Source organism: Colias croceus, chromosome 19 (genome assembly GCF_905220415.1).
Source record: "Colias croceus chromosome 19, ilColCroc2.1".
Lineage (NCBI taxonomy): Eukaryota > Metazoa > Arthropoda > Insecta > Lepidoptera > Pieridae > Colias > Colias croceus.
In genome coordinates this window covers 4,925,949-4,942,276 of record NC_059555.1, presented here as the reverse complement: position 1 = coordinate 4,942,276, position 16,328 = coordinate 4,925,949, and the positions used below count along the sequence as shown (strand labels likewise).

The 16,328-nt window shown below is 32.4% G+C and overlaps 3 protein-coding genes across 4 annotated transcripts; 2 read left to right on the top strand and 1 right to left on the bottom strand.

Annotated features, from left to right (window-relative positions):
- The first annotated feature begins 3,757 nt into the window (after positions 1-3,757).
- Positions 3,758-5,697, top strand: LOC123700492 (ubiquitin-conjugating enzyme E2 L3). The gene is made up of 4 exons (XM_045647727.1): positions 3,758-3,974; positions 4,173-4,268; positions 4,390-4,576; positions 4,664-5,697. Exons 1-4 carry the CDS (start codon positions 3,948-3,950, stop codon positions 4,816-4,818), a joined length of 465 nt encoding a protein of 154 aa, XP_045503683.1. The 5' UTR covers positions 3,758-3,947; the 3' UTR covers positions 4,819-5,697.
- Positions 5,698-6,973: 1,276 nt separating this feature from the next.
- LOC123700476 (histone deacetylase 8-like) lies at positions 6,974-9,785 on the bottom strand. 2 transcript variants are annotated; one of them, XM_045647701.1, is made up of 9 exons: positions 9,770-9,785; positions 9,133-9,217; positions 8,864-9,053; positions 8,643-8,784; positions 8,449-8,555; positions 8,013-8,205; positions 7,600-7,772; positions 7,272-7,472; positions 6,974-7,193 (listed from the first exon to the last, which is right to left on the bottom strand). In XM_045647701.1, exons 2-9 carry the CDS (start codon positions 9,208-9,210, stop codon positions 6,991-6,993), a joined length of 1,287 nt encoding a protein of 428 aa, XP_045503657.1. In that variant the 5' UTR covers positions 9,211-9,217; positions 9,770-9,785; the 3' UTR covers positions 6,974-6,990. The 2 variants fall into 2 exon arrangements, with proteins under 2 accessions (XP_045503657.1, XP_045503656.1); XM_045647700.1 differs by having other exon boundaries at positions 9,133-9,226; positions 9,770-9,779.
- Positions 9,786-9,878: 93 nt separating this feature from the next.
- Positions 9,879-15,824, top strand: LOC123700481 (histone-lysine N-methyltransferase PR-Set7). Its single transcript, XM_045647710.1, has 6 exons — positions 9,879-10,199; positions 10,514-10,616; positions 10,752-11,169; positions 11,448-11,638; positions 12,213-12,425; positions 12,652-15,824. Exons 1-5 carry the CDS (start codon positions 10,190-10,192, stop codon positions 12,418-12,420), a joined length of 930 nt encoding a protein of 309 aa, XP_045503666.1. The 5' UTR covers positions 9,879-10,189; the 3' UTR covers positions 12,421-12,425; positions 12,652-15,824.
- The last annotated feature ends 504 nt before the right edge of the window (positions 15,825-16,328 follow it).

The window sequence follows — 16,328 nt, the reverse complement described above, 5'->3', positions numbered from 1 at the left end:
AATTTCAATTGATGGATGAGTTGAATAAAAAAAAATTAGAACTATTTATTTTTATTTATCTAATTAAATGTCATCCGACCAAACAAATAGAGAATTTATTGAAAGTCTTTTAAAGCAAAAACATTTTTATTATAACACCTTATGTCGCGATAAACGTTAAACAACATCAATAAAAAAATAATTAAGATTAATTTGTAAATGATGTAATTTTACTGCATAAAGAAATTTTGTTTAATTTTAAATCATTTTTTTATAACTTTTTTATTTTTTATATTATGTTATAGACACTTCAATTTACTAACAATATATCTCATCAAATTTTCTGTAGTATTCCGTCATCTGAGAAACGCAACTCTATAGGTAAGTTCAATTTGTATTGTGGATTTTATACAAAAAATCGTCAAAGTACCGGTACTTTTTCAGAAATTAATATCTCGCGAAATCCGCTCTTTTCGCAATTGGTTTTTTTTGTAGAAGTAGTCCATACATATAACTATGTTTTGAAGTAAAAATAATTTGCTAATTCTTAAAAGTTCAGTCACAAAAAAAGAAATGAAATTTTGTTATTTATGCGATTATCTCGAAATTGCGAAGTCACAGCTCTTCCCCGAATGGATCTAAAATTGGCCCTATGGCTAGCCTTGACGCTCGCAAAGCAAAAAAATGTGTTATAATGGTAGAAAAATTAATAAAAAATAAAAATTGAATTATATAAATAACCGGTACTTTTTATTCAGATTGCATTTTTTCGAAAAGTATGATAGTGAGCTTCATGGGAGTTTTACTCTTGCGTTTGTCATGTCTATATCCATACGTTCATTCAATAAAATTAGGCTGTCGCAAAAGAAGGGTCAAAAAAATACTGTGCAACGACGTCTTAGACGAAACGCAACGAAGATTGACAACATTAATCAAATTGACTTAAAGTAATTTTATTATTTTGGATTTGTGATCATCGTTTTTCGTAGAAAATGGTTAAATATTGTGCTGTTTACGGATGTATTTCATCAGAAAAACGCGAATTTTTTTTACGCTAGTCACAAATGTGCTCTGAATAACAAATGTGCCAACCATAAAGCGTTAACACTTAACACACACATTTGCAGTCTCTACAGTGTGACTGTCAAAACGATAATTTTGTATGGAGTGTCCGGGGTGTGGTATTAGCATGGACCAAGAAGCTTATATCTAATCATATCTAAGGCTAAGCGCGCACCACGACTTTATGCAGCGTGATTATTTTATCGCAGAAATACAACGTATGAGTTACTATGACAATGCGCGCACATGCGATTAAATAATCGCAGCGATTTTAAAATTGTGATTTGTCACATTTTGCTGCGACTGCTCGCGACGCGATTGTCGCAAAAATGAAATGCAGAATATGAAATTGTATGGTACCGCGCGCACTGCGATAATAAAATCGCACACTCGGGCCCGGCCGGCACTTCACTTGTGTTTCGTCTGTCCAACAGTAAACATCGTAGTGGTATAGGTAGGTACTGTTTGGTAAACATAAATTCAGTAATCTGTCAAAGGTTTGAATTTATTTATTTATTTAACACTTTATTGTACAAGAAACAAAATATACATAAAGGTTACAATAATAAAAAAAATAAAAAAGCACAAAGGGCGGCCTTTTGGCGGAATTTTCATTCTATAATAGCTAAAGAATTTTTTGGGATACATCCGAAGTTCATTGTATTTCTGACTAGCTTTCCACCCGCGGCATCGCCCGCGCAGTCAAAGAAAAACCCGCATAGTTCCCGTTCCCGTGGGATTTCCGGGATAAAACCGATCCTATGTCCTTTCTCGGGTATCAAAATATCTCTATACCAAATTTACAGACAGATAGAGTTACTTTCGCATTTATAATATTAGTATGGATAAAAGAAACCTTTGACAATTCTATGTGCTGTAAAAGAATAAGTCCAATATAGACGAATTTTCTTTTTTTTTTTCTTCTTATCCTGCGAAGTAGTAAATAAAGACAAGCAACTTGTACGAAATCCATGATGAAAGTGAGTAAGGATCACTATTAAATTATCGCTGTGCGCGCACCGTACTCTCTGCGATTTTCTACAGCGCGATTTTGAAATCGTGTCGCAAAAATTAAAATCGTGGTGCGCGCTTAGCCTAAGGCTAAGCGCGCACCACGACTTTATGCAGCGTGATTATTTTATCGCAGAAATACAACGTATGAGTTACTATGACAATGCGCGCACATGCGATTAAATAATGGCAGCGATTTTAAAATTGTGATTTGTCACATTTTGCTGCGACTGCTCGCGACGCGATTGTCGCAAAAATGAAATGCAGAATATGAAATTGTATGGTACCGCGCGCACTGCGATAATAAAATCGCACACTCGGGCCCGGCCGGCACTTCACTTGTGTTTCGTCTGTCCAACAGTAAACATCGTAGTGGTATAGGTAGGTACTGTTTGGTAAACATAAATTCAGTAATCTGTCAAAGGTTTAAATTTATTTATTTAACACTTTATTGTACAAGAAACAAAATATACATAAAGGTTACAATAATAAAAAAAATAAAAAAGCACAAAGGGCGGCCTTTTGGCGAAATTTTCATTCTATAAATGGCTAAAGAATTTTTTGGGATACATCCGAAGTTTATTGTATTTCTGACTAGCTTTCCACCCGCGGCATCACCCACGCAGTCAAAGAAAAACCCGCATAGTTCCCGATTTCCGGGATAAAACCGATCCTATGCCCTTTCTCGGGTATCAAAATATCTCTATACCAAATTTACAGACAGACAGAGTTACTTTCGCATTAATAATATTAGTATGGATAAAATAAACTTTTGAGAATTCTATCTGCTGTAAAAAAATGAGTCCAATATAGACGAATTTTCTTTTTTTTTTTCTTCTTATCCTCCGAAGTAGTAAATAAAGACAAGCAACTTGTACGAAATCCATGATGAAAGTGAGTAAGGATCACTATTAAATTATCGCTGTGCGCGCACCGTACTCTCTGCGATTTTCTACAGCGCGATTTTGAAATCGTGTCGCAAAAATTAAAATCGTGGTGCGCGCTTAGCCTAATACACTGGAGATTGCACTATAAACAATAACTTGTCACAAGAAAATATGACCTTGAATGACGCCTGTATGTTTTTTATCCCTTTCACACCAACTTGGTATTAGATATAAGCTTCTTGGCATGGACCAATAAGAGTATATTGGGACCGTGGTATTAGTTACATACTATTCACAGCGGTGACTGATCAGTCATTAGGTCATTACTTAGATTATTAAAAGGGTCATTAGCTTAGATCATTAAGTAAGTCATTAGTCACCTTTGCTTTTTAAATAAGTATATATGTATTGAAATATTCTACAAATACTGATGTGATACTGATGGTTGTTTGGCAGAGCGTGAAATCCATACTAATATTATAAATGCGAAAGTAACTCTGTCTGTCTGTCTGTTACTCAATCACGCCTAAACTACTGAACCAATTTTTATGAAATTTGATATAGAGATATTTTGATACCCGAGAAAGGACATATTTTATCCCGGGAAAATGACGCAATCCCGGAAATCCCACGGGAACGGTAACTATGCGGGTTTTTCTTTGATTGCGCGGGCGAAGTCGCGGGCGGAAACCTGGTTAATATAATAATTGTGTTAATAGTAATCAACTTCAAAATTGAGATGACTTTCAGCATAAAATTGATACACCGTAATACCGATTAACCGTATAACGGAACTGAAGTCTGAACAACAATGGCCGCCTTCAATTCTGCCGATAGACATCTGAACACCTCATTGACATTTCATTCAATACTGAAACTGAACTGACTCATATTTTCGGCAATATTAATTACGAATTATGTTGTTAAAGTGGACAGCTATTTAATAAGATAATAGTACGAGTGTGTTCTGAATTTTAAAGTAATTATAATTCTATAAATTAGATTACGATGGCAGCGACTAGAAGACTTCAAAAGGTAAGGTCGATCGCAATTTTTATGTGAAACCTCTCATGACAATATTTCCTAAGAAAAATTAAAATAAATAAATCGATTTAAATGTGATAGCGGTGCCACATATATATGTAATAAGATTAGTTATTATAAAATTTGGTTTTAAATCCTATCGGTATCTACAAAGTACCAAGTTAGAAGCACTACATCTTCATTTTTCAGGAGCTCAATGACATCAGACAGTCTGGACTGAAATCTTTTAGGGACATTCAGGTTGATGAATCAAATATATTAACTTGGCAAGGATTGATTGTTCCTGTAAGTAGTGTCCTAGTTTGAAAATTATATTTTACATCTAATGAGCGACAATGAAATTTATTTCATATTATATTGTTTTATAATACATTTTTCTAAATTAAAATAATTATGACTGATACAGGACAATCCTCCCTACAACAAAGGTGCATTCCGTATTGAGATTAACTTCCCTGCAGAGTATCCTTTCAAGCCACCAAAAATAAGTTTTAAAACTAAAATCTATCACCCAAACATTGATGAGAAGGGTCAAGTTTGTTTACCCATCATTAGTGCTGAAAATTGGAAACCAGCAACTAAGACTGATCAAGGTAAGTATCCTAAATATATTCCTATAAAACAAATTGACTGAAAGCTTTCAGTGGCAATGAAAATTCAACAAAATTTGTAATTTACAGTTATCCAAGCTCTTGTTGCGCTTGTCAATGATCCAGAACCTGAACATCCCTTACGTGCAGAGTTAGCTGAAGAATTCCTTAAAGACAGGAAAAAGTTCACAAAGAATGCAGAGGAATTTACCAAAAAACATAGTGAAAAGAGACCAACAGATTAAACTATGGATTGAGTTATTTTTACAGCAAAGTTAGTCTAATGTGATTAGACCGCTTGTGTGAAGTTATTATAGCCTCAGCTAGATAAAAATAGATACTTATTTTATTATTTCTTATGTTACATATTATAACAGTATAGTCATTCAAATAAGAACTGCATTTACATTGTTGCTTGAGTAATTCATACAAGATTCTAATCATCTTAGACCATACTAAGCTAAAGCTGTTTATGTATTTTTATGCCTAAAGGGATAAAAATAATAATCATATTAAATGTCCACATTGCTTGCAATACACTATGCACTGTATGTAAAATCAGTTTAGATGTAATAGATAATGATCGGCTTGAATTAATCGCTTCATTTTTATTTTCGACTAGGGGTGACTTTAAAATTTGAATGGGAAGTGGTTTATGGATCCTTTACTTAAATTATTAGTTTCATATGAAGATATGTTTAATATTTTCATGTCTCTTTTTATTTCCTGTTGATGAGAAGTAAAAAAAAATTGAATTATTGTAATTTCATATATTGTCAATGAACATCAGGTAATGTGTGGCTTTGGCCTAAACTGTATTAATATGATATGTAAATACATAATAATATATAAATGAGTACTGAATCAACAGTTTATAAATTAAAGAACAAAAGTTTATTCTATGCGCCTATTGTTAGAATGTGTGATTATCAACCAATAATATGTTTATATTAATTGAAATATATTTTATATTATTGGTTGATATATTGTTGTCATATTTTCAACTACACTTTACAGATTACTACATTATTTAATTTTCTTATAAGTTTATGCATTAATATTATATATCTTGCTGTGTGTTGAACTGTTCAGTGAAAGAACCTTAAATAAATATTTTTTTTCAAGTTGCTTTTTTTATTTTGTAAGATAATTATTAATTAGTTACTTATATATAACCATCACTTTGCCATAAGCAAGGACATCCAGTATGTTAATACAAATATAAAACTGGATATTTGATACACACTTTATGGGCTATCTTGCTCAGAATAATTATTTATTATTATTATTATGAGCCATGGCTGTCCCACTGCTGAGCAAAGGCCTCTCTTCCCTCAATCCATTTCTCCCTATTTTGAGCAATTTTGCTCCAATCTGCTAAATGGGAATCAAGCTCGTCCCGCCATCTTGTCCTGGGCCTGCCGCGCAGCCTTTTGTCCTTGTTGGGGATCCACAAAGTGGTAATTTTTGCCCACAACTCCTCCGACATTCGGCAAACATGGCCAGCCCAGTTCCATTTCAGCTCAGCAGCTTTATGAGCAACATCGATTATCTGTGTTTTTGAGCGCAGTATCTCATTTTGGACGCGATCCGTAAGTTTTACGCCCAAAATACTGCGCTCCATCGATCTTTGGCAAACCCCAAGTGCGAACTTTTGGCGATCAGTCAATGACCAAGTCTGTGCACCGTAGGTGAGGATGGGTAAGATGCACATGTCCATGAGTCTTCGCTTTAGTGAAAGAGGCATCTTTCCTTTCATCAGCTCTTTCATCGACCAAAAGCTTCTCCAAGCGTTCTCAATACGTTTACCAATTTCTTTATCCTGTCTTGCTTGGAAAGAAACTATTTGGCCAAGATAGGTATACTCATCGACATATGCAACTGACCCACCCTCGACAATGATGGTGGTTTTGGTGCTATTAGTCATTATCTTTGTTTTGGTCATGTTCATCGTAAGTCCAACCCTAAGGCTTGCATCGCTCAGGTCTTCGAGCATCGTTTGTAACTCTGAGGATGTAGAGGAAAAGAGGACAATATCATCAGCAAAGCGAAGATTTGTTAACCGATGCTCACCAATTTTAAAGCCTCTTTCCTGCCAGCGAGGTACTAAGCTTCTAAATACTTCTTCCAAGGTAGCGTTAATAAAACGAAAAATTGAATTTTAACTGCTTCCATTTGTTGTTCATTCAAAAAATAGTGAACAGATTTAACTACTTTTCATACTCATGTTAACATAATATTTTGTTGTCTCATTATTATTCACTTCAAGTTTAGTTTTCCTCAATTACCAGATTGATAAAAACAGTTTTTGAATACACTGCGAATAAACATTATTATATTATTGGCAAAAAATCAATCTACAACTGTGTCATCAAAAAAACAAGGAAAAAAATGAATATCACAATTACATATTACATTTATTCAATAAAATTATATACATCAGTCTTGGAGGTATCACTAATTTCTGTATTAGTCATGTTATTATGGTAAAGTGTCATCTTATATTTTTTGAATTGATTACTCATATGCACAATTTCACTATTATCCTCTTCTATTGCATCATGATTGCATTGCTTGTGTTTTTGGCGCGTATTTGAGCTCAGATGTTTTTCTAAGTTATCTGTGAAAAGGTGTTATGTTAATATTTACTGTTTAATGTGAATTGAAATTATTTTTGACTTTTTTATCTTTTGTGTACCTGTAATTCTTGCTATACAATGATCTAGATATTTCCTAGAGTTTTCATCTTTGGTCAGTAATGGATGAATATTGAGCATAAAATCAGGTCCATACTGTGGCCAATAATCATGTTCAGGTATATTTTCATCTAAATCAACTCCAACAACTAATGCTGTGATAGAAGCCCAAAGTCTTGCTGCATTGCTATGATTATATCCTCCTATGAAATAGAAAAAAAAAAATAGAAAATTTTCATCTCTATTTCAAAAATTATTATGATAATTATTGTTAAATCGCATAGTTTAGGTGTCAAATACTAAAATTACCAAATAATGCAGATAACATACCTCCACCTAAAAGAACTGTAGGTTTATTCTTATTCAATACATCCCTAATACATTTACAGTAACTCTTTGTTGTCAACCCAGCACCACCATTTGGATCCCTTGCGAGTGCGTCGGCCCCACATTGTACAACTACAGCTTCTGGCTCAAACTTTTCATATACTTTCTCAAATATTCTGAAAACAAAAAAAAATGCTTTCTCAATACTTCATTTAAGAACAGGATTCTATCATCTTGAAAGCAGGTTTTGTGCAACTGCTGTTTTTTAAAAGGAGAAAATATGTTTGGTATGTATTTAAAATGTTTTAATATTTTTTGTCTGTATACTCAAACTAAGCCATACAAAAATGATATGATACCATAATATAATTAGCTTCTAGTAATTAAATTTACAATAAATCAACTACATGACCCACTTTTCAAACACATATTCAAATGTATCATCACAGTATGCTGCATACAGTGGGACATTACACATGAACCCTTTGCCAGTTAGAGTGCCTATGTCATCTATACAGCCGGTTCCTGGATAAAATCCAGCCTCATATTTGTGCAATGACAGTGTGAACACTGATTTACTTAAGTTGTATGCATCTTGGACACCATTACCTGTGAAAAAATTACAGCTAGCTTTGGTTATGTATTAAAACATAGTCAAATCTTATTTTAATTGTCCCCATTAATAAGAGACTTCAAGAGATTAATAAGAGACCAAGCCACTCAGAAAAAAAAACGTTAATTTTTTTAGACTACCTTTGTAAAAAGCAAAAATCTATCTTCAAAAAATGAATAGGATTGAGGAGTTATAAAAAATGATCTCCTAGTAACTGAACAAATGTAATATTACCATACCATGATGAACATCTAAGTCAATATAGAGGACTCTTTGAAATTTTTGTTTCAACTTTTCTATACATAACACTATATCATTAACATAACAAAAACCTTCTGCACCAGACCTAAAATAATTCAAAGACGATTATATATATATTTTTTTAAATTGCTGTTTCAATACAAAGCTATTAAGAACAATATATTTTTCAAACCTCTGTGCATGGTGCCATCCACCGCACCAATTGATCGCTACATCTGCAATGCCTAGGAGCAGACATTTTGCGGCAGTTATGGAGCCTCCAGCAATAACAGATACAAGCTTGTACATCTCGCATACCGGCGGACAATCATATCCTGTAAATATTAATACATCATTTTAATAATAACTAACAACATGTCTAACTAAATCCACATTGGGTTTCATTTTTATTACCAATTCCGAACTCTTCATCTTGCGTATGAGATATGTAATCTTCATCAATAACTTCCAGGGTTTTTAAATGATCTAGGTACCTTTCTGTATGAAATAATTTTAAATCTTCAACTGTTGCTGGAACAGAATTTACATTTTGCATCTTTTCTGTAAGCTCATATGCTGTAATAAGACTATGTATCATAGAAGCCTGTAAATAACGAATTGTTTAAAGAGAGTTGTCTAGATTTTTTAATTCATTAATAAAAATATTAATTAACTCGACTTACTCTGTTAGTAACAGCAGGCAAACGATCACATTGTTCTAATAAATTTTGATCCCATACATAACAAGTTCTTTTTGCCATATCGTGCCTATTAAATCTAAGAATTGATGAAATAATACCTAATTTAATAAATATTAATATTGTTTGCTGTTGAGCTGTTGCTATTTTTTTGTTGATGCAAAGCAAAACAAATTTAATTATAAATTCAAATTGCCTCGTATTTAACAAAATGACACTGACACTGACATATTATAATAAAATAAACCCATATCCCAGATTATTAATGGATATTTTTTTATTGTTAATCTGTAAGCCATATTAAAGCTGATGTAACGTGCACACAACGTCGTTTAAAGGTATTATACAGTATTATAGGTACGTGGCAGTTTGTCTTGTAAATAATCATAAATAATATTGAAACCCACAACCACATTAAAACATTGTAAATTCTCTTCATAAAATTTCCATTAATTATTGCTCAATGTATAGAACCAATATGTCTTGTTCTTGCCGAAACAGAATCCCTAGACCGTACATTTAGATTAATTATTATTGTTAAAAAATATTTATTATTTAATGGTGAATGTAATAAACATACTTATCACGCAAGCAAATTTATTACAATAATAAAATTATTTACCTGTCACGGATCTTCACAAGTACCTATCCCGTTAATTTACTTTCATAAACTATAGAAAGTAAGCGTCCATTTCTAAAAAAAAAGCGTTTAATGGTTGTCTATTGTCGCTTCTCGTCCAACAGTTGACATTTCAAGTGATGCTTTGGGAATAAATTTTGTCGATTTTAAATGTATTTATAACAAAACTAATTTATTTTCGTAGTTTTATATATTTTGCTTAAAATGTGACGTTAGAGTTTTTAATCTTAGAAATATGCACACAAGCTGTTTAATGATTACCAGTTGAATTTGACAAGGTCTATTACAAAACACTTGTAATTTGTGTCTACCTATTTGTGTAGTTTGTTTTTATCCGAAAGGTCTATTTTTTTCGATGCATTTCCGTGGCTTTTATTCAGTGTTAATCAAGTTCAAGTTGAAATGGTTCGAGGTGAGTGAATCTTTTTCGTTTAATTAACGCTATTCCCGTAATTTATTTCAAGTAGCTATTATTCCTTTGTTCCTGGGGGTAGTAGAAAAGTAAGGTTATGTCCAAAAAATCCTACCTTTGATAATTTATTAAAATATGCAATTGCAATGTGGTACGGATGCGCGTGGGTTCAGATAACGTTTTAATTTTTTTAACAGTATCTCTTGTGTTCTTTATTTAAATTAATATAGAATTACATATTACCTATATGTTTTAGAAGTAATAATTTCTGTAATTCGATGTACCTACAACTTATTTATTAAAAAATATTTCAGTCAATAGTCTGATGGCATCCCAGGAGGGTGTGAAAACTCCTCATCGCATTGAGCTATTTGAAGAAAAGATAGTAAAGCCCAAAAGAAATTATAGAAAGCGCAGGTACTTAAAATATATTTAACAAAATAGCCATATTCAGTTTACTTCTAGTACTTTTAATAAAACTAACCTTTTTTTTTTTACTTTTTATATGATATAGTTGTGAAACTACATAATAAATCTATTATTTTCCTACAGAATAGTGGTTGCAACACCAACAAAAACTGAAAATGAAGAAGTAACATCAGAACCACCAATTAAGAAAGAAACTAAATCTAAACCTCTTAAAACCAACAACGGTATCAGCATAATGACAAACGGTATCAATGTGAGATCTCGCGCAGCCCGCGCAGCTGCTCGAACAGCTGAAAGTCACAAACTCACTGAATACTTTAAGGAGGAGTTAAAAAGTCCCAAAATAGAGAACCCTCCATCTCCCTCGCCAATTGAAAAGACTGCTAAAGTTGAATCTAAGGCTGTGAATGGCAGCAATCATAAATTAACTGAATACTTTCCTGTGAGACGCAGTGTAAGAAAGACTTCAAAATGTGTCATGGCTGAAAAGATGAGGGACTTGGAGAGAGCAATCAGGGAACAAAAAGAGGATGGGTTACAGGTGATTTTTACATTTTTGCACCTATAATATCTATATTTCTGCTACGTTTGCTCTGCCGTCAATTACAAAAGTATACAAAGATTAGTTAAGTTTTAATAACTAAAATTCTTGTTAAACATAGAATATGGAAATTTATCTATAAGAAATAAATAATATTATATAAGAAATTTATGGGGTGTTATGTCTTCTAACTACACTTGCAACTTTTGTGGATCTAGATTTATGTAAATGCATTACAAAAAAAAGATGGATGGTAAAAAATATCAATGACTTTACAGGTTGCTTATTTCGATGGCAAAGGTCGTGGAGTTATAGCCACGCGTCCTTTCCACCGCGGCCAGTATGTAGTGGAGTATGTGGGCGAGCTTGTAGGTGTGGCGGAGGCTCGAGAGCGGGAGCGCAAGTACGCGCAGGATCCCAACGCTGGCTGCTATATGTATTACTTTAGACTGCAAGATCAACAGTATTGGTGAGATGATTTTATGAGCAAAATTATAACTCCTTACTTCATCTTATCTTAATATATATAAATCTCGTGTCACAATGTTTGTCCTCAATGGACTCCTAAACCACTTAACCGATTATAATAAAATTCGCACACCATGTGCAGTTCGATCCAACTTGAGAGATAGGGTAGTTTAAATCTCAAATCGTTTAAGAGAAAGCGGGCGAAGCCGCGGGCGGTAAGCTAGTATTTATGTATGTTTTTGTTTTGTTTGTTTTTTATGATATATATAATTAAGATGAAAAGCATTGGCTATTTCAAGCAGAAGAAAGGAAAAAAGAAGAGATAAACGATAAAGAAATAAGTGTAGAAGCTATAACTTCTCTACAAGGCTTATATGCCAGATTCAGTTTTCTGAAATGTTATGTTTTGCTATGTCAGTTGTTTAAAAAAAATAATATTATTTTATTTAATAATGTATGAAAATCAAATATGCTACTACTGCTATTATGGATATTTATGGATATTTCAAAGCTATGTTCTACCTAACAGTGAAAAGTGTTGTAAAATTTGAAAAAAATGTGTAATCATGTTACAGTATCGACGCGACATCGGAATCGGGTCGGCTCGGTCGCTTAGTGAACCACTCTCGCAATGGGAACTTGTCTACCAAAGCTGTGTGGGTGGACGGGCCCAGGCTGGTGTTGCTGGCCGCACAGGACATATCCGCTGGCGAGGAGCTTACATATGACTACGGGGATCGGTCCAAGGAGTCGCTGCGTCACCACCCCTGGCTTGCGCTTTGACCTGGGTGGGTATTGTGAATTATGAGTTCGAATATTCTGTTGTGCCTCCTTCTAAGTGAAGTGTATTATGTATAACACCTAAAAGACTGATTGTACTGTTTGTGTTTTAAATAATATTAGACAAATAAAAATTGCAAACATAGCTTGTTAATATTTAAAAAGTTAATTTTATCAATTTTTTTAATAATTTTATTTAGTATCTAATTCTTATATAATTTTCTTTATTTACAGATTGCCTTCAGAAATCTCAATTTGACTACTAAGGATTATTTATTAATTTAAACTTAGCTGTTAAGTTTGTTTGTTATAATTATGTAAGGTTTGATATTTAATATAATGTTATGTAGTGACACAAGTGGCCTAGGAATAGTTTTGATACTTGAACAGGGTGGTTCTTGTATTGCCTTATGCCACAAGGATTAAACTTGTGAGTAAGGTGAAAAATTAAGCTTCAAATCATACTATCCCATTTTTGTAACTAGCCAAAGAATAAGTAGAAAATAAAAGATTTTCTTAAAGTTTCACAGAGTAATATAAACTTGTCTCTGTCTAGCTTATGTTACAGTGATGAGAGCGAATGGGATAGCATGCAGTTTCGCTTTAATCCTCTAATGACGAGTATTTGCTATACATTTACGTCATTGCGCTGATATTGAGCAAATGACCTATTTGTATTCCTAGACGAAGGTATACGGAAATGTTTATGATCAGACAAACTTACAAAATAAGTATTTCCATAGTATCAGTATTTACGGTTATATCTAATAAAAGAGAAGATTACATTTGATTGTAGGCTAGTGATATGTTACTCGGAGTGTTGAAGAAACAGTTCATGTTATGAACATAATAATTGTATGGATGCCTCTGAAAGAGATTTATATTCATCTGTAATAATTTATCCAAACGAGAAGCTATTTTTATTGCACTTTTGGCAAATAAAGATAACAAAATAAACAACATTTAGTTGTAGAGAATGCTCGGTTTAACTGCGAATCTGTTTACGTAATATCATACAATAGCGGTTAGATCTAGAGAATTTCCAGTGGAAGCGAGAGTATTGGTACGTTTAATAGAAGGCTGAATGCTTCAATGGTAGATGGGAAAATCATTTAAACCGAAATGAGAATCATCTACCAATGTCCTTATTAGGCTCAGCCTTCACAAAAAACGTGTAAAGTGAGTTTTGCGTGAGTTGCAATTTCTATTTTAGTGACATGTACTACGACGCGTAGACATAGTTACATAATAATGTATGAAACATGTCACATGAAGTAATTTAGAAATTTTGCACCGGTAGAAAAATTCTGGATACAATCGAATCGCCAAAAAGAGACTCGGATCCCTGATTCGAAGTCTGCCTTATTTAACTAAGAACGCGAATGGACAAAACCAATGAAGACTATGATATTTTTTGTACAAAATAAGTATAAACGTACTGAATATAATATATTGTATATTACGGATAATATGCTTCATCATAATATATTGAAGTATTATGTTTTAAATTAAGTTAACGATTTAATCACTTGTTTCTCAAATTAAGTTCAACACACAAACTCGAATAGTTTATGTACTTTTCTTAAGATTAAGCGGTTGAGTTTTGCGAGAGCGTTATACGTATTTCTCATGGAATGTGTTAAGATCCACCAATTTGTGATTTGGGTTATCATAAGAACATAACTATATCGTAAATCGTTAAAAGATGTACAAAAAATTTGTTATGAGGCTCTATGACGCAGATCTTGTAAACTAATGGTCTGAGCAATGAAAAATAGAAAATATTTCCCATTGTCCCTCGTCTGACATCTTACAAATGCATTTGAATTCTCATAACAATAGATAATTTGAGAAATTTATATTTGTCCATCACAAGTCAGCTGAATGATTAAAAACCAACTTATTTTGAGGGAAACTGTTATTGAGTTCAACAGGGACATCTAAAAGAAAGACAGAGTTAAATTGCAATAATCTATGACAAAAATATTGATGTTTATCTCTCTAATATAAGTACATTCAACACAAATGATTTTATAAGCGTTTGTGATATAGACTCATTCATAAGAACGAATATGTTATACATCGACGTGTTCCCGATTGCACCATTTTCCTGTATTAAGATTAAAATAGCCGTCCACAAGCAATAATTTCGGTATTCCTTAAATAGATTGTGCACTTTTGTTTAAAAATTCGCTAATGACTAATTGGTATGATATGGGACTTGACGTGTTTTCTATAATAATTATTATTAGTATTTCGATATTAGGGTTTGGATGGACATACTTTCATATTAAGTTTAGTATGGCATTATCGATTAATTCAGTAATATCTGAAGGTAAATATGCAAATCGTTGAATTCGTTTATTTAACACAGCAACATTTATCTCTTAATATAATATGTTCTTTATGAATATTTTTAGTTTCATGGATTTTAACGGTTTGCATAGTTTGATACAATCACATGATGAAGAAAATGCTGATTCTCTTAATTTATTGAATTGAATAGAAATCCTAAATAGGGTCACTTTTCAACTAAAGGAAGACTCGGTATGTTGAAATATAATATTGCTTTTGTAGTTCCTACTCCCCGAATAATTCTAGACTAATGCCTTATATGGATTCCTAACAAAAAGTTATTTAATAACTACCCACAAAGGCTTAGATTTTTTGAGTCTGTAAGTAAAATATCTAGTTTAAATTCTTGTTAGTATTCTCATATTTAACGTAATTCTTTTATATGTAATAGTAATATATTTTCGAACACGTTTTATTGCATTTTATTTAATAAAATTAAGTAGGGCGTTTGAATAGCGATAGATTTAGTTCATGTTTATATTTATATTTATATTTGAATAACTTAGTGGCTAGTGCATATCTACATAGTTACTCGTAAACGCGACGTGGATTAATAAGTATCTTTTGCTGTCATTTGAATCTTCTAACTTTCATCTGATTCTGATTTGCATGCAACTTTATGAAAATCATTGGAATGTTATATATTTTGTTTTATTTTTATCTAATTTTATCTTGAAATAATTCCACGTCGCGTATCTTTTCATTTAAATTATGGCCATCAATAATGTAACTGCAATAAAACGCACGTCCTACTCGTGTACACCAAATATACAAAAGAAATATTTTTATAGGTAAAATGAAATTTTAATTTTAAGTAACTTTAATACATCATTGTTTTACATGTTATTGTTTGTATGTGAATTATTATACATATAGGAAGTACGAACAATAGTTAAAATGTAATGTGAAAAGCTATTTTCATAAGTAGCGATTTTGTAAGACTTAATTATTATTAATATGCGGGCCGCTACGCACTGCCCTAATGATAATATTATATTAATCAATCAGTAGTGATCGAGAATTGAATGAAATAAATAAATTATGAAAAATAATACTTTTTATTTTATTAACATCCCTATTCCGTAAGAAAAAGATGTACAAAGATCGTCGAAAATGCCACACTAACACACGAGTTAGACTTCAAAGTGTGATGACGATGTAGTTGATTGAATCATAAATATATAAGCGAAAAAGAGATAACAATAGTATAGCTTTCCACCCGCGGCTTCGCCCGCGCAGTCAAAGAAAAACCTGCATAGTTCCTGTTCCCGTGGGATTTCCGGGATAAAACCTATCCTATGTCCCGGGGTAAAAAGTAGCCTATGTCATTTCTCATCAAGTTAGAGTAAGAGAGCTACTTTCGCATTTATAATATTAAATAGTATGGATATAATAAGCCAATAAGGGATATAAGCTTAGAGCTGTTTAGATATTCTCATTCTAGTCAGGATGAATTTGTCTATATTCACAGGCAAATAATATTGTTCTTTGTATCAGGACACATTGGCTAATAATAATGTATTACTCAGTAAAATGCGGATATTTTTTTATTAAAA

Bases quoted from the DNA above. Each gene is read 5' to 3' on its own strand.
- LOC123700492 (XM_045647727.1), top strand. From the start codon at position 3,948: ATGGCAGCGACTAGAAGACTTCAAAAG. The intron at 3,975-4,172 runs GTAAGGTCGATC...TTCATTTTTCAG, and splicing joins CGACTAGAAGACTTCAAAAG to GAGCTCAATGACATCAGACA. The intron at 4,269-4,389 runs GTAAGTAGTGTC...TGACTGATACAG, and splicing joins GGCAAGGATTGATTGTTCCT to GACAATCCTCCCTACAACAA.
- LOC123700476 (XM_045647701.1), bottom strand. From the start codon at position 9,210: ATGGCAAAAAGAACTTGTTATGTATGGGATCAAAATTTATTAGAACAA. The intron at 8,206-8,448 runs GTATGGTAATAT...ATTTTTTCACAG, and splicing joins TGACTTAGATGTTCATCATG to GTAATGGTGTCCAAGATGCA. The intron at 7,473-7,599 runs GTATGTTATCTG...TCTATTTCATAG, and splicing joins TACAGTTCTTTTAGGTGGAG to GAGGATATAATCATAGCAAT.
- LOC123700481 (XM_045647710.1), top strand. The intron at 10,617-10,751 runs GTACTTAAAATA...ATTTTCCTACAG, and splicing joins AGAAATTATAGAAAGCGCAG to AATAGTGGTTGCAACACCAA. The intron at 11,639-12,212 runs GTGAGATGATTT...ATCATGTTACAG, and splicing joins CTGCAAGATCAACAGTATTG to TATCGACGCGACATCGGAAT.